This window comes from Natator depressus, chromosome 5 (genome assembly GCF_965152275.1).
Source record: "Natator depressus isolate rNatDep1 chromosome 5, rNatDep2.hap1, whole genome shotgun sequence".
Classification (NCBI taxonomy): domain Eukaryota; kingdom Metazoa; phylum Chordata; order Testudines; family Cheloniidae; genus Natator; species Natator depressus.
The window spans coordinates 130,077,426-130,104,206 of NC_134238.1; the positions used below are offsets into that span (position 1 = coordinate 130,077,426).

General features: G+C 45.1%; 2 protein-coding genes across 3 annotated transcripts in view; one reads left to right on the forward strand and one right to left on the reverse strand.

Moving 5' to 3' along the window:
* The window catches only part of PSD3 (pleckstrin and Sec7 domain containing 3), a 142,836-nt gene extending 129,318 nt beyond the window's left edge, over positions 1 to 13,518 (reverse strand). Inside the window, exons 1-2 of one of the 2 annotated variants that reach the window (XM_074953651.1) lie at positions 13,503 to 13,518; positions 4,065 to 4,176 (exon numbers count right to left, since the gene is read on the reverse strand). The gene's annotated coding sequence lies outside the window, so the exon portion shown is untranslated. Of the gene's footprint in view, positions 1 to 4,064; positions 4,177 to 13,502 lie in introns of those variants that run through there. The other variant, XM_074953654.1, reaches the window with a different exon arrangement.
* A 1,000-nt stretch (positions 13,519 to 14,518) lies between these two features.
* LOC141987114 (E3 ubiquitin-protein ligase TRIM32-like) overlaps positions 14,519 to 26,781 on the forward strand; it is a 34,944-nt gene continuing 22,681 nt past the window's right edge. The window contains exons 1-2 of the mRNA XM_074952155.1: positions 14,519 to 14,849; positions 15,547 to 15,677. Coding sequence (XP_074808256.1) covers positions 15,643 to 15,677 — 35 coding nt within the window. The 5' untranslated portion in view covers positions 14,519 to 14,849; positions 15,547 to 15,642. The remainder of the gene's footprint in view (positions 14,850 to 15,546; positions 15,678 to 26,781) is intronic.

Sequence of the window (26,781 nt, forward strand, 5' to 3'; positions counted from 1 at the left end):
ACATAGTAAGCGTTCTGTTGTCATTGCCACGACTGAGGCTCGGGAGGCTTGTAGGTGTAGAAACAGAGGCTCCGATTCTTGTGTAATTGGTAGTACATGGCATCTTAATGTAGCCCAGAGGATAACGGCCCCTTGAACGGTGAATTGGCTCATCAGGAATTTGCAAAGCAAGTATTTTCCTGTGGCTGTAAGGGCAGCCAGAATTTGCATGACAACCATACAGTTACGAGGAAAGCATTCTAAGATGTTTGGTCACTGGTAAGATTAGACTGTTCATTGGGATACGGCTGTCAGAGTTACCGCCCTCAAAGAATCAACACTGGGTCAGAATAAAGGTTATTCAGGTGCCCTAACTGTATTTCCATACCAAACATTTTGGTTTCTTGTCCAACTTCACTTTAATAATGAATTTCCTGGCTCTCTCATTTCTTTTAAAAAACAAATATTTTGTAGGGATTTTTTTTTTACCCTCAACTTGCTGAGATGTTCCTTCTACCTTCACATGGAGTTATCTGGATTTTTTCTTTTTTAATTTTATTTTAAAAAATACATTGAAACTACAAAGGGGTGTGCCTAAATGTAAGAGATAAGAATATTTAACCAATAGCTATCTGATTTCCATAAATACTTACATATTCGAGGTTTCCAAATCCGCGTAAATAAGTGATTTTTCAATTAGTGAGTAGACTCAGGAAATGTCTTCTATAGTCATGTTTAGTTTTGCTTTTGAAAAGTTTTGAGAAGCCGAAGGGATGGGATTTGGGTAAGGAAAGCACCAAGGCATCAGGAAGATAAGTGGGATTGCCTCCTGCAGGATACCCTGAGGAGGTAAACTCCTTTTTGCTCCCTACAGCATGTCTATCCACTCACCCCCTATTTCCCAGACAGCTCCCTGCGCTGCAAAATACATGGGTGGAGGGGAGGGATGGGACAGCCTTGGGCAGGTATTGAGCTCTGGTGAAGTTTTTTCAAGTTGTGTTTTTAAAGCCTCTTGGAAAGAGCCCTCTGACAAGACTTAGACTTTATTAGCTTTAAACAAGACAGGGAGGAGAAATTTTGGTTTTTTTCTGACAACTTTATAAGCGCACATGTTTGCGTGTTTCAACAGGACTGGGTAAGATACCACTTGCCTACAGTCTGCTTTGTCCTTCAGGCCTTTGGCTAGTGCCCATTTTCACAGCTGTGGCAAAACATGCTGAAGCTTATTCCACTTACTGTCAATTTCTCTAAACAGAATCGGCCATTTTGTTAAACTTCTGGACAGCCACACCTCTCTCTCACAGCTAATCACCTCAACCTCTCCCTCTTCTTCAGGGCAATCGCCCTTTTCTGATTGGCTCAGGAAAAAGGAGCTGCTTTTTACCACCCAACAAAACAACAGACTTGGAGTGGTTGGGAGACTTCACATGTATTCTGTGAAGTTCCTGGGAGACACGACCTGGAATTGGGTGCTGAAGTGATTAAGCCATACAGAAACTCAAACATTTTCCCACATTTTAACAAGACAAGCAAAAGACGAATGAATGGAATGCCCATCTCAAGTCAAATTAAGTTTGGCTTTGTTTCTGAAAGTTATTAGCAACATATGGCTAAGAAGCTGTCTTCGTTTACTTTAATAACATCTGCTTTTCTCCCCCCTTTTCTAGTACATCAACCCTTGCTTGTGTGTAATTTCATACTAGTCTGGCATGTCCAAGTTTTCAAAAACTGAGGAAATAGCATGCAAGTTTGTCCTGCAATTTTTAAAAGGCTTTCAATATGGTAGAGGAGAGGATCTTCCAGGCCCAGAGCCTCTTCCCAACTGACCCCAAAAGTGGTGCTTGGTTAAACAGAAAGCCAGACAAACGCTGCCTTCCCAGTCGGTTAGTAGTCTCTGTAAGTTCATACCCATGCTTTCTCAAGGCTGTATTTGAGACTGAGAAAGCTAAAGGTAAAATTATTTTCCATCCGTGACACACACCCCCTACACACACACCCCCTACACACACACACACTCTTCAACTAAGAAGCACTCTGGTCCATTTTTCTCCCAGGATAAAGATTGCGAGAGCCATGGAATACATGAAATTAGCCAGTTGTTTCCTGGCATCTTTTCTTGACACATCTTTTCTTTCCCACGGTACCAGTACCTTCAGGTCAGACAGTGTGATCTCGCAACATTTTTAGAGAATTTGATTTATAAGAAAAGAAGTAAAACTGAACAGGAGAGATGGCTTCTGGACTAAAAGGAAACAAAGAATTAACTAGTTTATACTTGGCTTTTGCCAACAACTTTGCTAAGAAGAATGAGTCCATGTATGATAAGAGGGAATAGATTTGGATAGACTGTCTTCCAGAGGAGTGGGTTTTGGTTTTGGACTGAGGTGTGGACGGGCAACCCCAAATTGTACTAAAATAAGAGTTTCTTTGAGATACTGTTTCAATGGTACCTTAAACCAGAAAGGTTAAAATACAGACACACACAAAGGGTGGGGAAAGATGTTGATGAAATTATGGGGAAGAAGTGCCTATATGATGGACATGTTCAATTATTAAATAGTATTAGGGTGCAATTGTTGAACATTTATTACCACATATTCCTTTTAAACCACTCCCTTAAACAGATTACCAAGAACAAATCTTTAATTTATTAATAGCTTCTAGACAACTGGTACTTTCTCACTGGCAACAGGGTTGGCAGGGGTGAGGAATGGCTCTGAGAAATACTGGAAGTTGGTGATGTGATGGAAGAGTGAACACATCAAGCACTTACACCGCCCAGCAGACAGAGGACAAATAGATACCTGGCTAGTTAGTAAGTATTTATTCAATACATTTGCCCACAAAAATCATTGCATTTGACAAATTTCTTTAAATGGTAGCACGTATGAGGACTTGCTTTGGGTTGTTAGTAGTAAAGACAGAATTTTCAGGTTTAAGATGTTCCCAGAAACACTGAACATGCACTACAACTGTGCTGTTGCCTAATGATACTCTAAACAAGAGATGAGTTCGTAATGAATCATGTTGTACTTTGTTAACATGTTTGGTGATGATCCGTAAAGTTGTTTACATTTCCTAAATAAACAAGTTAAAAAATTAGGCATGCTGGATTTCCTGATAAAACTCAGCAAGAGCCTTGGAGAAATTACTCATCATCTGGACTTTAATTCTGTTCATTTAGTTTTTCTGCCCACTTCAAAATCTGCTTCTGAACAGATTCTTGCACAATTTTGGTATAAGAGACTCCTCTTTTTAACTAAAAATGGCACAGTAAAGATAGCCCATAATCTGGAAGGTTTAAATTTACCAAGATGCAAGGAGTAGCATCTCCTCAGACTAGACTGCCTCCCACTCCTGAAATAAAGGCAAGGATTTGTAGTAATCCAAACAAGAACGGAGAGAAATGGGCATCTCCACTGCAGTTCTTTACTCTGCTTGGCCCAGGGCTAGCTGTGGGAGAAGGCGAATGTCCTTACTACAGAATAGGAGGAAGAAATGGGGCTGACCCCAAGACATTACTTCTTGCTGCTGCATCCAGAAAATAAAATGGTGAGTGGAGTTTTTCCAATACAAACAGAGAAAAAAGTTTAGCTTGAGTGTTTAGCCTAGAATATCTAAATTAAATCTTAGGTAATTGTAGCTACAGATATAGAATCATCCAGAAACACTTTAAGTGTACATGCAGTGAATATCAAAAGAATTGGCAATGATTTGATTCATACAGTGTTAGAAAGTGTGGCTAAAATTACTCACAGTGTACAGCTGGCAGAAATAGGAGCTGTGAGACTTACTGTACAAACTCCTGGAGAAATACTGAACGTGCCTGGCACAGAACTTTTACAGTCACGTGGCAGTGTCCCCATTGAAACAGAGAGGAAGGCAGTGCTACATGCTACAGGATTGCAGTCACATCAGTGCTGATACAAGGGGTACAATTCTCATTTAGAGCAAGGCTCCTTTACACTGCAAATTGCATCAACATGCACTTTTAAGCACCTTCACAGCAGTACACTGTAAGGTAGCTTTAATGTAACTGAGAATCAGGTTCTGTCTGTCCTTCAAGCGGTGGAAAAAGCACTTACCTGTTTCTGAAGGTTTCTCTGTTTCTGTCCCACAGAACAGAAATTCATACTTGGCCTTGGCAAGACTCTGGGAATGAGCCAATGCATCATTAACCCAAATAAAAGCTTCTGCCTGTAGAGTCAAAACAAAAAACAGGGTTAGTCTTTCACTTGAAACGTGGAATGTTAATAGTGAATGATTCAGCATGTCATCAGACTAGGGATTTTCAAAATCACTTAGCACGGCCTCTGAAGTCAATGGGAGCAGCGTCGGGCTAAGGCTAAGCACTTTTGAGAAATCCATCTCTAAGTCTTACGGCCAAGATTTTCAGGAGTGAGCAGTGATTTTGGGGCCCCAACTTGCAGCACCTTAAAGGGGCTTAGTTAACAGGGTGGTACTCGGCAAGTCAGTGACCACTTTCAAAGGACCTTGGCCTATGCATACAGCTTTAGGCACCCAGGTTTGAAAACCGGGTCCCATGTCACTGTAGGGACAAATACTGAAAGGCACCCAACATTAAAACCTTCATTAAAAATTACCATTCTCCCAATCGAGGAGGACACACAAGTTTTTCAAGATGAATTCTGCAACACTGACTAAATAGTACCTTCTGTACTAGGCAATATTTCTTTGTCGTAAATTTTGGGCACTGGATTTCTTCTGTCGTGTGTGATTGTGCATGTAACAGAATTATAAGCAATGGGGGAAGAGTGAAATGATCAACTATAAAGAATACTGATAAGTAAGTTTTGCTCCCAAATCATCTTTCCACTTTGGGAGCATTACAGCCTGGAAGACAGGCATAAAAGCTGCACACTAAGAAAAGGTATGACTAAGAGAGTTCAAAATTTACTCCATATTAAAATAACGCCTTGCTTTGTGGAGGAGAAGTTAGTGTTGAAATCTGCTGAACATGCAGGATTACAGCTTGCTAAAGGTGGGTGGTACCCACTAAGGCTCATGAAAGACTTAGCAACCCAAACTTCATGATAAGGACCACAGAATCTAGAGATGGAGATGACCTTTCGGGTGGAATCCTGGCCCCACTGAAGTCAATGGACGACTTCAGCAGGTTCAGGATTTCAGCCATGATGTTTTCTGCAATGGGTGGATGGGCAGATGAGCATCTCACTCCACATTCCAAAACAGTTACTGCAGGCTTTTCTGGCCATTCCTCTCCTCCCCCATCCCTAACTTTCTTCTTCTGAGCCAGCTTTGCGGAATTTGGCCCAGCATTTTGATGGCTGGTGTATAAAGTCCTACACAGAGAGTCATGAGTATTTGGACAGTAAAAAGAACAAGGGTCTCAAGAGGGAAGCATTTTAGGAGACCTGATCCATCAGAATAGCTATTAACCGTGAACCTCCTGAAGTTGCCCAATCAAGTCAGCTGCATACTACACCCAGCTACAACAATGTACAACAAAAGATTTGTCCAAATGACTGAACAAGTCATGCATTCTTCATAAGGAAGCCACTTTGATTAGACATGCTTCTCACTGTACAGTTGTGGCATGTGCACAAAGAAGGCCTCTTCATGTGTAGAGAAAAACTGCATGTACCTGGTTTGACTTTCTAAAAGTGTAACAGGTGCCGCATGAGCAACAGGTGCCAGGAGAACACTAAGTGATGAAAGTCAACGTCTTTAAACCAGCATATTCGCTCTTCACTACCTTAAGGAGTTAGATGGGATCCTACCCATACAGGAACGATATCAAATTGTGCCATACCGTCAGGAAAGAAATTCTGGTTCCAGTTCACTACACCCTAACCATTTATCCAACAAGAGTCAAAAATCCCTGTCATTTTCATTCATAGGCTAAGATTTATAAAAATGGGTGCCTAAAATTATACTTTTCAGAGTAAAGCCGCGTTAGTCTATATTCGCAAAAAGAAAAGGAGGACTTGTGGCACCTTAGAGACTAACCAATTTATTTGAGCATAAGCTTTCGTGAGCTACAGCTCACTTCATCGGATGCATACTGTGGAATTATACTGAAATCTTCCGTCAGACACCTAACAAAAACAGCAGAGTGCACAACATTCTTGGAAACAACATGGCCACTTACTGAGGTGCCTAAGTATAGACTTGGGCCACAATTCTTATTTACTAGGACTGTCGATTAGTCGCAGTTAACTCACACAATTAACTCAAAAAAATTAATCACGATTAATTGCACTGTTAAACAATAATAGAATACCATTTATTTAAATATTTTGGATGTTTTTCTACATTTTCAAATATATTGATTTCTATTACAACACTATATACAAAGTGTACACTGCTACTTTATATTATTATTTTTGATTACAAATATTTGCACTGTAAAAATGATAAAGAATTAGTATTTTTCAATTCACCTCATACAAGTACCATAGTGCAATCTCTATTATGAAAGTGTAACTTACAAATATAGATTTTTTTTTATTACACAACTGCACTCAAAACCAAAACAATGTAAAACTTTCGAGCCTACAAGTCCACTCAGTCTTACTTCTTGTTCAGCCAATCACTAAGACAAACAAGTTTTTTACCTTTACAGGAGATAATGCTGCCTGCTTCTTATTTACAACGTCACCTGAAAGTGAGAACAGGCATTCGCATGGCACTTCTGTAGCCGGCGTCACGAGATATTTACATGCCAGATGTGCTAAAGATTCATATGCCCCATCATACTTTGGCCACCATTCCAGAGGACATGCTTCCATTAAAAAAATAATGTGTTAATTAAATTTGTGACTGAACTCTTTGGGGGAGAACTGTATGTCTCCTGTCCTGTTTTACCCACATTCTGCCCTACATTTCATGTTATAGCAGTCTTGGATGATGACTCAGCATATGTTGTTCATTTTAAGAACACTTTCACAGCAGATTTGACAAAAAACACAAAGAATGTACCAATATGAGATTTCTAAAAATAGCTACAGCACTCAACCCAAGGATTAAGAATCTGTAGTGCCTTCCAAAATCTGATCGGAACGGGGTGTGGCACATGCTTTCAGAAGTCTTAAAAGAGCAACACTCTGATGAGGAAACTACAGAATCTGAACCACCAAAAAAAAGAAAATCAACCTGCTGGTGGCATCTGACTCAGATGATGGAAATGAATATACGTTGGTCTGCTCTGCTCTGGATCGTTATTGAGCAAAACCCATCATCAGCGTGGACGCATGTCCTCTGGAATAGTGGTTGAAGTATGAAGGGACATATGAATCCTTAGCGCAGCTGGCACATAAATATCTTGAGACACCAGGTACATCAGTGCCATGAGAACTTCTGTTCTCACTTTCAGGTGACATTGTAAACAAGAAGCGGGCAGCATTATCTCCTTGTAGGCTCTAAAGTTTTACATTGTTTTATTTTTGAATGCAGTTTTTTTTTGTACATACTGTAAGTTCAACTTTCATGATAAAGAGATTGCACTATAGTACTTGTATTAGATTAATTGAAAAATACTATTTATTTTGTTTTTCTACTGTGAAAATATTTGTAATAAAAAATAAATACAAAGTGAGCACTGTACACTTTGTAATCTGTTGTAACTGAAATCAATATATTTGAAAATGTAGAAAACATCCAAAAATATTTAAATAAATGGTATTCTACTATTGTTTAAACATGCAATTAATTGTGATTAATTTTTTTAATCGCTTGACAGCCCTATTATTTACACTGTAATATATCCTGACTTTCAGACCTCTTTTATACTGCTTTGGCATTATAAAGGGGCTTTACTGTTAATGAGGTTCAGGCCCTTAGGACATTAACTTCACGCACCGATTTTTAAACATCTTGGCCAGAAGTAGTGCAGTTTTAACACCATGGAGTGGTAGCTGCCATTACGTTTGTCTCCAAAGAAAGACTGTGCTGCAGTAAAGGGCCCAGCTGTAACTGTTGGATCAAGCACAAAGTTAAGATTTCTGATTTGTGTTCCCAATTTTGCCACTAACTTTGGGGCTGATCCAAAGCCCATTGAAGTCACAAGGTCTCAGAAGCCAAGAGCTTAGCAGCATTCAGAAGAAGCCTGGACATTTACAGGGAACATTCCGAGCTGCATTAGTAAGGATTAAAAAATAAATACAAGTTTGGAAGTGATATAAACCCCCATACTTCAGGGCATAAGCCAACTCCCTCAGCTGGAGGTTAGGAAGAAACTTGCCTCATAAGCAAGTTATGACATATTAAATCATATTAAGCTCTTAGCCTTGTGGCAGCGAGGTCCCACCTACTCACCAACTCCATTTCTGCTGCATGTCATGCTTGGGCTTGCTAAACACATAAAGCTATTTGAAAGTGCACACATGGCTCTTTCCCATGTCACACAGACCCGCTATTCTCATTTAGCAGCTGGAGGGCTGCATGAAGTAACATAATTTGCTACTTTTTTTTTTTTTTTTAATGTCTCAGTGTAGGTTCACATGAAAGTTCCCTAGGCATTTGTGTATGCAGTTCTTATCCATTAAAATTCACTCCAATGCAAAGAATTCTCACTAAGGCTTCAGTAGTGCATTAGGCCCTTAATACTGGTCCTTAGTGATACTCCAGTGCAGTGCACCTGTATGTGGTTTACCCTGATGTTTTACCCTTAATGGCAGAGCAGTGCATTTTTAAAAGACACAGAGGCCTTTAAGGTGTCTAAGGAGAAGATTTATTTATTTTGTTTAAATATGAAGCTAGGTTGCTGAATCAGTCTTTAGGTATCTAAGTGGATGACCTGATTTCCCAGAGTACCAAGCCCTCACCAGGTCCCCCAGTGGAAGCTCCTGTGTTTGCACTTTTAAGAGTCAGGCCACTTATCTAGACATCGACCCATAGACTTAAAGCCCCACATTTGACTACCTTGGCCAGAAAACACTGGTCTAGTATTTACAATGAAAGCCACCTGTGTGCAACCATCTTCAAAGGGACGTTAATCAGATTGATGCTGAGTTATTGAACATTAGACAGTGTCCCTTCTCAGACTCAAATATCCCACTGCCACTATTACAGCCAGATTCACATACAGAGCTATCCAAGGATAAGGAACAGGGCCAGATCAGCCCATCGCTGGGCCCTAAGCACACGTACACAGTTGTTGCTTAGTTAACCCCCCTCCTCCCCAGATCAGCCAGCAACTGGCTCCCACTGCATATATACTGCCCCCCTCCGGTCCACCCCCAGGGCTCTCTGACGCCCCCCTCCTGGCCAGCTTCCCTGTGCCGGCACGATTGCAGCTCCCCATCCCATGCCTGGGGCGGCGAAGCTCCGGCTAGTCGTCTGGTTCAGGTGCTGGTGCAGGAGCTGGCCCCACAGCAGCAGAGTGGAGGAGCAGCACTGGCCACCCCACTGCCCACTCAGGTTGGGCCCTGCCACCCCTCCATCACGATGGGGGCGAGGCCAAATTTGAGTGAGTGGCATTGCAACCTGGTGCACAGATGTTGCATCCCTGCTGGGGTTGTCCTCCCCCCTAAACTGGGCCCTTGGCATGTGCCTAGGCTGCCTATGCATTAATCTGGCCCTGGGGAGGAAGTCTCCCCGCTCAAGAAGGCCGCTTCCCCCAGGAAGGAAGAAGGTATTTTTGTCCTTTTGGGACATCTTCCTTTTCTTCTTGGGGGCAGGGACCAGCAGGTGAACGCCAGACAAACAGAGAACGCAGAAGGGTCACTAGCATAATACCCCAGGACAGAGCTTGGGCCTTGGCAACCGCTAGCATCTGAGGAGGCAGCAGAGCAGTTGGGTCTTCCTCTATGTGGACTGCCCCTGTAAGGAGCAAAAGCAGAGCCCCAGAGACGAGCACAACCCTGTGCACAACAGACCAGCCAGATACAAGAGAGCTTCCAGCACCCCAGGAGGAGTTATCGGGGTCAGGAGTGGAACAGCCAGCATCACAGTGTAACATTTGGAAAGATCACAATAGTGCAGTCCCTTTTGGCTAGAGTCCACCTGTCTCCATGACTCTGATAATCCTCACTCCCCAGGGACCTCTGTGCAGTTTGGGAAGCCCAGGTTCATGGCAGCCAGTGAAAGACCATGCAACATGAGGGTAATATAATCGATGCCAATCAACCGGGGCTTGTGGAAAACAGATCTGAAACTAACCTGGTATTTTGTGACTCTAAAAAAGAGTTTCCAAAGCAGCGTCCTGGCTGGTTTTGGAAATAGTCACTTGAATAAAGAAACCTGAAGATTCTTTCTGTTAACTAGAATAAAACCATATCCTGAGCCTAAGAGACTCTTGCTATTAATTCTGGCATTTGTTGTTCAGTGTGGAGAGATACAATTATTACCTCAATGACGTATTTATGAGCTGCTGTTATCTGAAGATAAGCCAACGCTTCAGCTGTGCATTTGATAGTAAAAAGGAAGGAGAGAACCATGTTCATTACCAGATCAGATTAGATATTCTGTTAGATATCTGATTCATCAATGTAACTTTCCTGAGAAACCAGGTCAAATGTCCCAGAGACCGGATATGCATGCCTGATCACTTAATCCCCTAATCAGATGGTGTTTATACATTCTGATTACTTGGTTTTGTAGCCACATTTTAGCAGAGTACAAATAGCATCTTCGCTCTTAACTTGTGTAAGTCTTCTGCTGATGGACTCGTGAGGCAATGTCAACTCAAGACCTCGGTAGTCAGCTAGATACCACGCCACTACCTCCCACTGATCCTCAGTTCACCAACCTAGCAGCACACAGCCTCCAGAGCTGGGAGCCATTCAGGTACCCCTCCAGTCAGGGCCCTAACATGTAGTCAGTTATGCACGGGATGGCCTTTAACTCCCCTTTACCATCAACTTGGCCTACTCCTGACCATCAATACTACTCCATAACCATGCACGCTCAGCTTAAAACCCATCACTGGCTCTCCGGTCCCGTACCCTTTTATAGAGCTGGAAGCTTTTTCCCATTCAAACAGTAACCTGTACTGATCTCACCTCATCAGCCAGGGCTGCCAAAGTACCTTCCCTCCATTGGTGAAAGGGCAGCTGCATCCTGCACCATCAGGCCTGGCCTGGCCAGGTGTGATTCACACCTTTGTGGCTTCCAGGCTGACCACTGCAACTCCCTGTGCTTGGGAATAAGCGCATTGACCTTAAAGATCCAGACCCTGGCACCAACCCTAGCTGCCAACAGTACATCACTCCACTGCACTTCTCGTAATATGGGATTATCAAGAGCACTCATCTTGAAGATCCTACATTGCACTGGCCCATGCTATGTAAGAGAGCCCCTCTTACTCAGGTATTGCATCCTTATTCCTCAAGAGTTGCTTTCCTAGCAACTAGCCCAAAAATATGGCACTCCTTTCCAGAGGAGGTAGGAATGACCACACACCTCAGCATTCAGAGCTAGGTGCAAACCCATTTTTTTTAGCCACAAGAGCAACAAAAGAAAAGCTTGCACTCTTCCCTCATCCAGCAACCTCTTGGAAAGGAAGAAGAAATCTAATTTACTTGCTGGGCTCCTTGCTCTATTGTCTCCAATTTGCAGGCACCTAAATATTAGCGATAGGTGCCTGGTAAGAACCCAGTTTGTGTACATGCAAATGGAACAACTGGGTCCCTTAACTACAGTTAGTGAAGTCATGTGTGATGCTAGTTCCCACAAATCTATCAAAAAAATCCCTATATCAAGACTGGAAATCGAAGTCCTATCATGCAATCCACCAGACATACACAGAGATGGCCCAGCCACGGCAGAGCCATCGACTGCAGTAGTAAGCCACTCCATAGGCTTTTGATTCCCTCTTTCCCAATTTTCCTGGGACTACCTAGCACCAAGCCCTCAACCCTATGGTGACAGACCCATTAGAAATCCTAATAGAGCCCATTTCCTCAGGCACTGCATAGAGGAAAGGATTTGGGCCATATGAATAATGCAGGAGACATGGCTTCTGAATCTATATGAAAAGGTAAGTGATGCCAGAAAGAAAGACGCCCCAACAAAGTGCAACTGTGTATATGTAGCCAGTTCCTCAGATGCTGTTAATCAATGGTGTATTTCAGTGCAACTAGGGCAAGTTCTTAGTTGGTGCAAACTAGCACAGCTCCACCGAAATACACCATCTCAGGATCTGCGCCATAGTTTCACTAAGTGATGAAATAGCATTTCAAATAGGAAGCGGTTTCTTTCCACAACACTAACTAAACAAATACCGCTCAAATGACTGAAGTGATCATAATCAGCTACTGAGAAAGTGTACAGGTTTGTGAATGACAACTTAGTTAATTCACCGTTTTACATTTTTCTCTACATTTTGCAGCAGAATCTTAATTTTACAAACGCCGGCCTTATGAACAACTCGTTATATGGACCATGTTTCCTTGACAGGGAAAAAAGTCACATAATGGAAGTGATGTTGATGAAGAACAAGTTGACATCCCTGCACATTCTGATGCCTTCAGTGCACTGGAAATCACTTTTCAGCTGTTTGAAGCACAAGAAGGAAAAAAAGCAATGCCGTGCACCGTACTGCAACGTATGCACCATACCTACCATCATTTTGAAGTGGTCACTTGTATGAACCTTTTGATTTTATGAAACCCTCAGTCCCCAATTCGTTCATAAAATAGGGATTGCATTGTTATCCACTTTGCATAAAGGACCATTAGGCTATGGCTGAAGTTACTGTAAGAGCAGTTATCAGTTGCTCTCCCACACCATTTCAGCCATACTTTATCTCAGACAAAGCAACCCTGTCCAGCAGGCATCCTGTGGGGGGGTTATGCTAACTGTTGACAGTGACATGCGTCCTTTTGGGGCTAGGAGACAGGGATGAGCAAGTTGTTGATTCAGCCCAAGCCTGCCTTGCCCACGACAACAGATGTAATGCAAGACGGTGGAATCTGAGGACACTGCTTGCTGCGTAGCCAGAGCGCCAGATGAAGACACCTGATGCGACCCCAGCAGCACAAGGCAGAGTGGAAGTCCGGGAAGTTTCAATGTCTAGCAACACACTAACGTCCCTGCTAGCTAAACTCAAGATGATCAAAGAAAAATACCGGGCTGGAGGTGGGGGTGGGGGGTTTCTTTTCTTTTGGCGAGAGGCTCCCCTGCAGAACACGGACTGCTACCGGGAACCTGACCCCGCTTTCCCGCCTCATCTCGACCCCGCTGGCCCCCCAGGCACCCTTGCCCGGGCGGGGGGTCTCTGGCGAGTCACGGGGTCGTTAGGAGCGTCGCGGCGGGCGGCCGAGGACTCGAGGAGACTGTCCGGCGGCGAGGCCGGCCCCTCGGAAACCGCCTGCGAAGCTCAGCCTCACCGGCTCCCCCCAGCCCGCTCCGGAGGGGGACTCCCGCTCCGCGGGCGGGGAGCGCCCGAGCCGGCGCCCGGGCTCCTGGCTCTCTGCCTGGCTGGGGCGGGTCGGGGGCGCTCGCGGCCCCGAGCCGCGTCCCCCCGCCCCTCAGCCTGGGGCCCGCCGCGGGAGGCGACGCTCCGCCCGCCGGCAGCGCGCCCGGCTCCGGTCCCTTACCCCGCCAGCGCCGGCGTCCATCGCCCATCGCCCGCCCCGCCCCGGCGGCCGGAGCCGGAGCGGCGCCTCCCCCGCGCCCAGCGGGGCTGCGGCTGCCGGCGGCGGCCGCCCAACTTCCCCGCGAGCCGGGACGGAGCCTGTCCCCGGCGTCTGGGCCTGTGCGAGCCGGCGACCGCGGCTCCCCTGCGCGCATGCGCCCACGGCCCTGCCCCGAGCCCCGGCCGGCCGAGCCGCGGGGGGCGGCGGCCGCGGCGTCCCGGGCCGGGGGGTGGCGGGCGCCTGGGGAGCCGCGGCCGGGCTGGCGCGGGGACAGGCCGGGGCCCGGGCTGAGGTGGCGCGGGGTCCGCACACCCAGCCGCGGGGGCGGCGCCCCGTCCGAGCCGCAGGACCGGGCCCTTCCCGCGCCCCCGGAGCGGGGGGTCCCGCGCGGGCCGCCGGGGCAACGTGCGTGTCCCTGGGCGCGCAGGCCGGGCTGTCGCTGCCCCGGGCGGGCGGCTCCGCCCTCGGGGAGCGGACAGAGCCGCGGCCCCGCAGGGAAAAGCCCAGCGCCCCGCGCGCGGCGAGGCGGCCGCGGAGGGTTCCCGGGCGCCCCGCGACGGCAGATACAGAGGTGGGGCGCGAGCCGCCGGCATACGGCAGCTCAGGGGAGAGGGTTTCAGCTGCACCCAAGGGCCTTCGGAGCACACGCCCCACGGATTTAGGCCCCTAAACCCCGCAGGTGCTTTTTTACAACTCCACCCAGAAGAATAAATTCTTAAAATGTCAAGATTTCTCTGTCACCATGAGGTCTAGAAACTTGTTTTTAAGTGAAAGTTGAGATTCTTGTATAATCGTGAAAAGAAAAGGAGGACTTGTGGGACCTTAGAGACTCACCAATTTATTTGAGCATAAGCTTTCTCAAATAAATTGGTGAGTCTCTAAGGTGCCACAAGTCCTCCTTTTCTTTTTGCGAATACAGACTAACACGGCTGTTACTCTGAAACCTGTATAATCGTGGGCTTCCAGGAGCGGGAGCTCTCAGAAAAACAAGAATCATGAGTCTCACAGGAGGAGGCTACAATGGCGGTAGTTGACAATCCGGATTAAGCAGAGCATTAACTTCATTGCGTTTGTCCATTATTTCTGTACGCTCCAGTACATATTGTGTTAGCGTAGCGTTTCTCAAATGCGGCCACCAGGGATTTTTCTTGTGGTCACAGCCTCCCGGGCTGGGGGCAAAGTACTGGCCCCTCCCTGTTGCTCCTGGATGCCCCTCCTTGGTGTTGATTTCTGGGGCTGCCAGCAGGAGTTGGGCCCTGCCCCCCTTGGGAGACACCTGAGGCACAACGCTGGAAGAGCAGGCACCCAGTGAGTTCCCCACCTTCCCAGGGGCCGTGGGACTCAGGCCTTGGGGTTCAGCCGTGGGGTGGCGGGCTCTGGTCACAGGGTTTTGGGCTCCAGTCCCGGGCTCCAGCTGCGCGGCAGCAGGCCCTGGGCTCCGGCTCTAGCCCCTGGATGCCTCCCCTGGCCCCCCATCCAGGGCTTAATTTTCCCCCAGGCTTGCCAGGGCTGATTAAGTCTTCTGTGAAAAGTGATATTTGTATGTTCGTTAATATCACTTTTCACAATGGACTTACTAGCTAGCAATAAATACATTACGCTGATTTGGACGTGTATATGTGCATATTTATTTGTTTTTCCTAAAGCTAATTAAGTATTTTAGGGAAGAGTGTGAGCATGGCCACCAGTAAGAGTTGGTGGCTGCACTCTGAGGCCATCAAAAATTTGTCCTGAGAACCCCTGTTTTAGCGGGACTCAAAAAGTTCACTGCTGGGGCTCTTGCTGTGACCCATAGTGATGATAGGCTAGTGAATTAAGTTGTTTTCTGTTACTTTACTCAATATTTTCTCCCTTGTATTTTTGTGATATTTCACATAATTTTCAGTTCATGAAACTTAAACAGTTATCAGTAGTTTGTTTCAGTTGTAACAGTTTGTGAAGTTGGCAATACCATAGGCTCTAGCAAGAAAGTTTACCTCAGGGTTGAATCAGCACCTGTTTATAGTTTGAGCATGATAAAGTTTATATCTGAGAAGGAACAATGATGCAGACCGGATGCCAGCTCATGCCAAGGCCCCTAGGCAGCACTGAACACTGACAAATGCATAGCCGGAAACCAGGCTGGCTCACCTGTGTGTAAGTATTATTAAAATAGATAGTAGAGTCATAAGAACAGATTTAGACTTTATGGAATGCTCGTAGGATGCTGCGTGTATTTTTCCTATTTATGATATCTGTATCCCATGTTGTAAGGTAATGTTTAAATGTTTCCTTGGTAACCATAAAAACATTTGCTAAGACTGTAAATCCCCTACAGTCAGAATCAGACAAACACACACACATTAACAGGGCGTGTCTGAGAGGACCGTGTTAATCAGCACTCCCAAGCTGACCCCTTCTATGTCCCTGGACTCAGCAGGCTGGGTCAAACAGCACCTCCATGCTGTCACCCTCCTATGCCATGGGCAACGCACCGGAATAGAGCCCGCCTGAGCAGGCCGGGTTGAGCATCACTTCCAAGCTGCCACCCTCGTATGCCCCAGGTTCAGCGCGTCCCTATCCCCACTTTCATGTTACCATTGTTCTGGTCTTAACCCACTAGATGAGCAAACCCCACAAGATTTTTGGGCGCTGCAGGGATCTTTAGGTACGAGGTGAGTTGCTGCAGAGTGAATGAGGAAGCCAAAAAGCACCCACGAGGGGGGGAAAGAGAGAGAAGAGCAACCAGCTTAACCATGAAAGTTATTTATTGCCACGTAATAACCATAGGGGAGCCACACAAACAAAACAGTGATAATATTAAATCTAACAAATTTGATTATAAAAGTCAGTTTAGAAAACTAACTGATCACACAAGTCAGGGTCAGAAGGCTATACTGAGAGAGAGAGGAAGAGAGCTGGCTTCTCACCACTCCGTGAAGCTTGAATCTGGTGGTAGCTGAGGGTCCGGAGTGCTGGAGACAGGCAGAGCCTCCAGCACGATCAGTCAGGAGAAGATGAAGTCCCAATGGAACTGATGCAGATTTTGCATCCAGGTATCAGAGCACTTCCTTGAGCCGTAGGTAGGGGGTTTTGTAGGGAAAAAACAATGGTTCAAGGGAGAACACTAGATTTGTTTGAGTAAACTGATGGCTCAAGAGAGTATACCAAAGTTGTTTTGTTCAGGCTAGACAATAGGAACTGATCATTCCTGGCTATGGGTGGTGGTCCTTCGAGGGAGCTCACAATGCAATTAGGCAGCTTCAGTATTTTGGATATCAATAAAGGATTTATTACTAGAATTGGTCTGATAACTACTGAGCTGGGTGTGTGCAGGGGTGGGTTCATTAACATCTGGAGCAGAGATCCCCCATCATGCAGTGCTTCCCTGCTTTTCTGGTGCCAGAGTTCTGTGCAGTTCTTGCCTTGGAATCTCTGTTCTCCATTCTGTATGCTAATGGAGATGCCTCCCTGTCCCATCTTTGATGCAAATGAGGCTAGGGGAGTTTCCTTAATCTTGTCACCCTGGTCCGGAGGGGTTTAGGTGTGTCTTCCACTGCCTTTTCATTGCTTTTTGTAAGTCTTTCTTCTGATCGGTTTTGGTTAAAGCAGAGGGGGTTGAAGGGGAGGTCTTTCGTGAGTCAGACAGGCTGGGTACTGCACCCTGGTTCCCCAAGAGCTGATAGGTAACACAAGGGGACTGTCTGTGGTTCCCTCAGAGCCTGAGGAGTTCACATTTGTTACTTGGTTGGTAAAATCAAAATATGTAACGTGCAGTCAGTCTGGGGTTCATGCCCTGTTTCTTGATAGTCTGCCCTGAGGTTGGCACTCACGGTCGTGAGCCACTCCAGACAGCGTGACACTATGCACTGACTGACTATGTGCGGCTCTGTACTAGCCTGACCCCATTGTAAAGCAATGCAGACTACAGTTTGCATTTGCTCTTGTTCAGCTGGGGTTAGGGCAGTGCAAAAAAAACACACCGCAGGTAGTTATGCAGAGCCAATGAGTGTGCTGCTCAAACAACTACAATTGCCTGTGGTCCGACAACAAACCAACATTAAGCAACCTAGTGTCAGGTAGTGCACAGAGCACCATAGTGTGGAGCAATCAGAGGATGGAATCCCTAGCAATTAATTAAACCTGGCTTGCTCTGTCAAACTGTGTCAGCATTTAGCTTTACTACTTCTGTTGTGGGCAACAGGCCTTTTTTATTGTTCTTTTGGGCAAGGGTTTCCCTCCCATTGTGTCTGTGTAGAACTTCCTGTCCAGTTAATTCAGTTGCCCTTAGTGCATTTTATAGCTAGAAGAAAGCTGAAGGTTGAATGAAAGTAACTGGAGAGTTCGTGATTTTTGTTTTGCTACTTCTACTGCAGTGGCAAATGCACTTTTATATTGAGGTTAAATCTTGTTCCAATTGCCTTGCTCTGTGCTGAAGGCCTTCAGAAAGTCACTGAAGGCAGAAGTGATCCTGAAGGACGACCCATCACTCTCACAGATCTTGGGAGACAGGGCAGTCCTTGCTTACAGACAGCCCCCTAATCTGAAGCAAATACTCACCAGCAACCACATGCCACACAACAAAAACACTAACCCAGGAACCTATCCTTGCAACAAAGCCCGTTGCCAACTGTGTCTACATATCTATTCAGGGGATACCATCGTAGGACCTAATCACATCAGCCACACTATCAGAGGCGATTCCTGATATGATAGGTGGTTCCAGAGAGGATGGTTCTAGACTATTCTCAGTGGTAGAAGAGGACAGGACAAGGAGTAATGGTCTCAAGTTGCAGTGGGGGAGGTTTAGGTTGGATATTAGGAAAAACTTTTTCACCAGGAGGGTGGTGAAACACTGGAATGCGTTACCTAGGGAGGTGGTAGAATCTCCTTCCTTGGAAGTTTTTAAGGTCAGGCTTGACAAAGCCTTGGCTGGGATGATTTGATTGGGGATTGGTCCTGCTTTGAGCAGGGGGTTGGACTAGATGACCTCCTGAGGTCCCTTCCAGCCCTGATATTCTGTGATTCTATGATTCTATATCTAAGACTGGGGGTGGGTTGAGGTCACCCTGCTGTGTAACCCAGACTGGTGAGAGCTCAGTGTGACTGGGAGGCTGCAGTTACACACACACACTCAGGGTGTGGCTTGCATGCTGGAAGGCTGTTTGTGAGCAGCCCGGGTGGGAGATACTTCAGCAAGGCATTGTAAGGCACCCAAGCGTGCAGGGCAGGGGTGACATAACTGCTCATTAGTCTGGATTGTACCCTTGTAGTAGTAGGATTTTATGTTTGTATTTTGTATGATTTAGAATAAAGAATACAAAATAATGAGATAATAAAGCATGTATTAAATGTATTGGTGTATGATTTGATCATATCCTGCCAGCCACCCTTTTTGAATAGCAGAAAGGAATGGGCTAATGAGCCATTTGGTAAAGATGCATCAGCCGGAATCCGTGTCTGGGCTGATTTCAAGGCAGTAACAGACGTTTTAAGGTCACTATTTTGTTGTAGGTTTAGCATTTTAAAATAAGTAAAAGAATGTCATGATTGTTTTCCTGTGCAGTGCAATTTGATATCCCTGTTCAAAATGTTCTGTGTAAATTAATTCTGTTTTGTGTGTGAATAAGGAATGTATGTGTTAAGAGATAAGTATGAAGGCCATCGCTGAGCTAGATGTATGAGGGAGGAACCAGAAATGGACATAGGGCGCCAGAAGGCTGCAACACACTCCTATTAAAATGTCAGAGGAGGGCAGATTAATGACTCTAAATATAAAACAGGCACCTATCAATGGGGACAAAATAGCTGTGATAAAAAATAAGAAGGACAATTTAAAAAAACAAGCACTTGTCAAACAACAATTGATTACAGCATAACGGTGCAAAACTCATTGGTCCCAATAAAGGAAGATCACTATATAAACATGGTGCCTTGCCGTGAAACTTTGGGTTCGTCCTACCAAGACTTCCTCAGAGCATCGCATCGCAGCCGACAGAACCCAGCTCCTCCCTACCGGTGATCAATCTAGCTGGCCTCTACGTTGATCCAGACTCTGGACTGGAAACTATAACATCTACTGGCAGGACAGTGTGGGTGGGTGGGTGCTGTGATTGAATGCATATGCTAATTGTTGTATCTTCAATAAACACGGCACATTACCCTTTCCCCTGAAAAAGATCCCATGTGTTTCTTATAAGTATAACATTTTTGGTGGAGAATTGCGAAACGGGGAAGACATGCACTGTGATTGTTAAAAATACTGCTAAATATTGCTAAAAGGTATACCATATGTATAAAGTGATCGATCACTCAGGTGTGCACATCCCCAATCGTAGAAGAGCTGGGCAATAGGGGGAGGATTAGAGTCCTCGCTCCGACCCATCTGTTGGGGAAAACTATACAAATAAGATATATACAAATTGTCTAGGTCTATACACCCCCGGTCACAGAGCTGCCGGGCCATCAGAGGGAGGGTTAGAGTCCTTACTCCTACCCGTCTGTAGGGGGAAAATTGCATAGGTGAATATACCCTCAGTTGTAGCAAAATCAAGCCCAAAAGGTAGGGGGCTTAAAGTTTCCCCCTCCTGCTCTGTCAGGCAAAGGTTTTTTTAGTGGGTATAGACTTTTGTGTTGTGTAAGTCCCAGCACAAGCGTGGGCACAGAAAAGTTATAAAGGTAAAAAAAATTCATAAAGAAATATGTTCCGGTGGTATTTTCTATGTGTGGGCAAATAGTGGTAGCACCTGTGTAGGAAATGTTTAAAAGGAACCAATCCAAAGATGATACTTTGTTCAAGAGATTACTCCTTTTAAACAGATCTTGCTCTGTTAAACCAAACTCTGAAGGATATAGGAGTTTGGGCAGTGTAGTATTTTTTGTAAGTAGTATTATGGTGATTTCACAATTTTAAAAGAAATGTTGAAGAAAAGGGCCCAAAAGAGGTGGGGGCTAGTTAAAAAGCCCATCCTTCTTGCTAAATTGGTAGTGGAACAAAGCCTGTGTCCATAAAAAGAAACAGTTCAGCAAAAAAAGCAGAATCGGGCCCAGACAAGCAGGCAGGCAACAAATAAAAACATTAAAAAACAGATTGGAAGCCCTGAGGGCATAGAGGCAAAAGTAAGTACAGGCCTGGGGATTTCAAATCCCTGGAACAATACTTAAAATGGTAAAATCTAAATTAATAAAGGTGTCATTTTAAAAAATAAGCAAATAATTAAAAAAAAGTTTACTCTGCAAAAGCTAAAAGAATTTAAGCAGTTAAAAGTTGTAAAAAAAAATTTAAAAAAAAGTGTTATAAAAAAAAATCTTGGTTTCTTTGCAGCCATTTTGAAGGGAAAATGGGCCCTTGTCCAAAAAAAAGTCTGTAAATAAGCCAGGCAAAAAAACCAATCTGATTTAAATCATTTGACTATGAACAATTTAGTCAAATTCGCTAAAAGAACATACGGGGTTTCTATTGAAACTTAACTGCCCCCAAATGTATACAAATGTAGTCTATGTACAGCTGTGTAAAAATTAAAGCAGTGTAAGGGATATTAAAAAAAAAAAGAAAAGGAGTACTTGTGGCCCCTTAGAGACTAACAAATTTATTTGAGCATAAGCTTTCGTGAGCTACAGCTCACTTCATCAGATGTTTTCCACTGAATGCATCCGATAAAGTGAGCTGTAGCTCACGAAAGCTTATGCTCAAATAAATGTGTTAGTCTCTAAGGTGCCACAAGTCCTCCTTTTCTTTTTGCGGATACAGACTAACACGGCTGCTACTCTGAAAAAAAATAATGTGTGTATAAATATATTGTGTAAATATGTGGAGTGTTTAGAACCTAAACCAACACTCCTGGTTTGTAAAACTCGTTTTGTAGGTTTAAAATAAATTGGTTTTGTTTTTAAATAATACCTCTAAAATCCATTTGAATCTTTCATTCAAAGTTGCAAAACCAAAAAACACTTTTTGCCAGACACAAATAATTAGTGTTGTTTGGCTTTGGTATTTAGCATTTAACCCTTCAGGTACCATAATGCTTTATAAGTTCAATATCTTTTTAAAAGACCAAAGTCATAGCTGCAGCAAAGCAATCAAAACCAAAAAAATTGGGGAAAAAATCTGGATTTGTCTTTTGGTAACAAAATAGCAAAAAAAAAAAAAAAAAAAAGATAGATAGTGTCCCACACTGAACCTTAAGGTGGCTCTGTGTAATCAAACTGTCACTTTAATAAGGGTACATAAAAACACAAAACACACACACACAAAAAGGGTACATAAAAACAGTTACACCTTATGTAAAAATTAATATGGCTAATGTTATAAAAGTTAAATTATAGAAGAAATGTGCATTTTCCCCAGAATATGTGCAGTGTATATTGTCAAAGGGGTTAAAGATGCAAAAACATACCATACTACTTAATTAAAATCCTATTAGGGCTTCAAAGGGAGCCACAATAGGTTGTGTTTTCTTTTTCAGACCGCTGTGTGTTTTGGAAGCAAAAGTTAAAAGTGAAAAGTAATCAAAACTCTGGTGAAAGTTGATTGTGTCCCTTTTAAGACAAAGTCTCTAAGCTGCTAATGGCTTTGGATCCAAAAGCAAGCCAGAAAGCACCTATGTTAATTCAAATTATGTAACTAATAAAAAAAAAACTGCCCATAAATGGCAGCACAAAAAAGTCAAACCAAAGGACAAAAAGGGAGACAGAAAAGGACATCCCAAAACCTAAGCACAAGGCGCCGCTTAACTACCACAATCTTAATCTACAGAAAATGAAACTCCAGTGTAAGGTCTGGCTTTACCTGCTTCTGGGAACTTTTAGTGCCCAGATTATTAAAGCAATCATAAAAAAAATGCAGCCCTCCTTACAAACCAATATTTAAGGAATAATCCACTCCCCGCGAACCAATCATAAATTCCTATCCGTAATCCAGTAATCCTCATAAAATAATATAATAAAAATACTAGCCAACTCTTAAAACCTTTAAAAAAATACCAGTATGGATGCCTGGGAAGAAAAAGTGGGATTTAAGGTTCACCTTATAAACACCACAAAAATACCAAACCACTAAGCATAACACCCTGGTCTGTCACAGTCACCTGCTGCTGTCTCCTTTCTCAGCACACATAGCTGAGCCCAGCCATTCAAAAGTGCTCAGCACCCCATAGCATCTATTAAAGAAGGAGTTTGTAAGACTTTGCAGTCACCCCAAGTACTATGTGGGAGGGTATAGCAGAGACCCACCAGTCAATTGTGGAGCCACCCTCCATGGGAGTTACCTCCTCACCTGCCCAGTCTGGGGCATAAGTCAGTAAGTTAGGGGCTATCAAGTTAGCAGCTAAGAGTCCCTTTATCCCCAAATGGAAATGAAGAATGTAGGGCACTTTTACAGGGTAGGAGGGCTGTATTCTGAAAAGCAATGACTCTGAAAAAGGACTTAAGTGCTATGGTAGATAAGCAACTGCACACGAGTCACCAGTGAGATGCTATGGCAGAAAGGAATAACGTGATCCTTGGTGTAGAAGCAGGGGAATGTCAAGTAGGCGTAGGGCGATGCTGTTCCCGCTGGGCATGGCTTTGATGAGACCATTCTTGGAATGCTGGGTCCGCTTCGGGTGTCCACACTTCAAAGGATAATGAGAAACTGGAATGGATTCAGAAAAGAACTACAAACATTATTCCAGATCTGGGAAACATTGTTTATTATGAGAGAATCATTATAACAAAAAGAAGGTTAAGCGGTGACTTGATGGTGGTCTGCAAATGTCTATGTGGGGAGGAGATAAATTATAGAACTGGCTTTTTAATCTAACCAGCAAATGGAGCGGCTGGCAATGGAAATGAGAACAAAATGTATTTTGAAATAAGATGCAGCTTTTTTACATGGAGGGTAATGAACAACTGGCTAATCTTGCCACGGCCTGCGGTGGAGCCTCCAGGACATGGAGTCAGTCAGTCGAGGCTGGATGTCTTTCTAACAGAGATGATCTAGTTCAACCACCGGTTGCTGGGCACAGTGTTGTCCACTTACATAGCAGGGAAGAATTCCCTGCATTGTGAGAATCACTTTGGCCTGCGTTATACAGGAGGTCAAACAAGGTATGATCATAGTGGTCTCTTCTGCTCTTAAATTCTATGTACAAGGAGGGGTTAGCGCCTGGATTTGATGCCTATTAAATATGGGGCAAGATCATCAGAAAGATGTTCACGTTGGCTCAGAGTTAAGGTTTTGGTGTTGCGATGAAATAGGCTCCTCTAGCCACTCACTAAGCGTAGCTAGCCAAGTTGTCCTGAATGACAGCAGATTTTGGGTGCCTGATTTGCCACACCTGCATCTGAAGAGGGCTGGGTACTCACCACGGCAGCTGAGGGCGAGGGGAGTGCTGCACCTCTGAAAAGCAGGCTCAAGTTGCTGATTTTTTTAAAAGACTTCTGTGAAGCACAAATATTCCAACAAAATCATGCTGAACATTAAGGAGCATCCCTCTGGACGTGGCCTCAGTAAGGAATTAGCAAGCAACAGCTAAGATTGGCAGAAAACACTCCAAGCCCGGTCCTTCTAAAACATCTGCCCAGATGTGGTGACACACAGCACAGCCTCCCCCTCTCCCCCATCTTTCCCCTGCCTCCCTGGATTGTGACTAGGACTCGTCTTCCTTTCCTGCCTACACCCCTCAGGAGGAACCCCAGTGGGGCTCATCCCTGGTCGGTCGCAGCAACCCCTCTCCCAACCTGCTTCCCCATGTGGCTGGTTCCTGGCGCAGATCCCACTGCAGCCGTGCTGCATTCAATGCCTGGCTCAGCGCCCTGCTGTGGGAGCACTCACAGCAGGTGAGCAGGTCTGGTGCCGTTTGGGGAGGGAACTGACACTCTGCACAAGGCCTCACAGTTCACCAGGAGTATCTGCCTCAGCACCTAGTGGATGCAGTCTGCGGTTCGCTCCAGCCTGAATCAGAGCCCTCTAGTGGCCACCGCTAATGAAACCTCAACCCTACACTCTTCTGGGTAAAGTTATGCCAAAATCCTTGCCTCCTGCCTTAGGAGAGGAATCTACAGCACAAATAACCCAGAGGCTATCCCAAAAATGTGGCCCCTGCTGACAGTCAGGGTTGCACGCCATCTGCCTGAAGCCAGGATCCCATCAGCCCCATTCCCTTTTATTTTGGGGGAGCCCCATCCTGGTCCCCTTATCCATGGACTCCTGCAATCTCCTCATTTCCATCCTCGCTGCTCTAGGGAGAAGGTGGGAGGCCAAATGCTAACATGTCTGAGTTCTTTAGAGTGCCCTTTAACTCTTCCCCAGGCAAGAGACAGCGCCAGCTGGCAGGGGGCTTTGTCAGCTGCGGCTGTGGAAGTCCCCAAGTCTGGCAAAGTCTGGGAAGCCAAGACAACTCTGCATCCTGCTCCAAGCCTTTGGAGGGAACTGGCCTAAGAACTGTGCTGGGGTTCTGGTTTTTTGGCCACTAGCTGAGAGTATTATTACAGTATATTATTGTATTATTTCCGCTGCAGCTATCATGCAAGGGATCTCTTGCTAAAGGGAAGAGGCTGATATGGCCAAGTGGAATTAATGGACTGGCCAACCAGTCTTGCCACCTAGTGGAACATGATAGTGTCTCCCAAGGGGCTGGAACTCCAGAAAGACCCATGGACAGGCAAAGTAAGCTTCCAAATAACTGAGCTAAAGAGCCATTGAGCTAGTAATTCTCTTGTTTGACATCCCTGACCAACACTCCAGATGCAGAACAGACAGATTCCATTGAGTTAGTCACTCTGATTTGACTCTGAACCGGTATTAAAACACGACTTCCTCCCCCCCCCCCCCCCCCCCGCTATGAAATGACAACAGCTTCAAAAACCTTGATTGTTAACTTGCCTCCTGGGGCTGATGTCCCTGGGGGCTCATGGCATCTTAAATGGCCTTACTCTCACCATCTGAACAGTACAAAGACTTCTGAAATTAACTGCATCAGTAGACCGATTCCAGGCAGCAGTCTTGGGAGCCGTGGGACAAATCCTCAGCTGATGTAAATCAGCTTAGTACTATTGCCGTTCATGTAACTATGTAAGTTTCCACCAGCTGAGAATCTGGCCCCATATCTCAGGGAGTAGGAATGCTCTACTCAGAGAAACTGGCTGCTGCTTTACAATGATCGGAAGAGCGTTTTTACCAGCGATACTTAAATTGCATAGAGGTAGCTATCTGAAGTGGGATTCCTCTGATGTGCTGAAGGCTCTGGCACTGGGAGAGATGTTTTTTTTCTCTGCAACCATAAGAGCTAGAAATGTCACTCCATGACTAGCTTAGTTTCTGCAGAAACAGAGTCTAACTGGAAGTGCTGATGCAATGCACAGCCACATACAGGCCTCTGCCTTCTAGGGGCTAGTTTGTTAAACAAAAGCCAATTTCAAAATACAGTAACTCCTTGCTTAACGTTGTAGTTATGTTCCTGAAAAATGCTACTTTAAGCGAAACGATGTTAAGTGAATCCAATTTTCACATAAGAATTCATGTAAATGGTGGGGTTAGGTTCCAGGGAAATTTTTTTCACCAGACAAAGGACTATATACACACACACACACACATACACAGTATAAGTTTTAAACAATTTAATACTGTACACAGCGATGATGATTGTGACTCTTGGCTGAGGTGGTGAAGTCAGAGGGTTGAAGAGGGTGGGCTATTTCCCAGGGAACGCCTTACTGCTAAATGATGAACTAGCACTCAAGGGTTAACTCGTTGTTAATGTATCCTCACACTCTACAAGGCAGCACAAATGGAGGGAGGAGACACAGTATGGGAAAGAGAGACAGAGACACACACCCTGTGTGTGTGTGAGAGAGAGATGCGCATTGCCCCTTTAAGTACGCTCACCCCACTCTAAGTACATTGCCCTTTTAAGTAGATCAGCAAGTTGAGACAGCAGCTGCTGCCAGCAAGCTCCCTCTGTCCTGAGCCCTGTCGTGTCCCCCCTGCTCTGTGGAGATGGCCTGATGGAATAAAGGAGTGGGGGGGCAGAAGCAGGGAGGAGGGGGACACCCTGACATTAGCAAAAACCCCTCCCCCCACCACCCCCAGCAAGCAGGAGGCTCCCGGGAGCAGCTCCAAGGCAGAGGGCGGGAGCAGCACATGGCAGTGGGGGGGGGGACAGCTGAACTGCTGGCAATTGATAGCCTGCTGGGCAGCTGCTGCACAGGGAATTTAGGGGAGCTGATGGGGGGCTGCCGGCCCACCCTCGTTCCAAGCCCCGCCCAGCTAGCTCCAACGGGC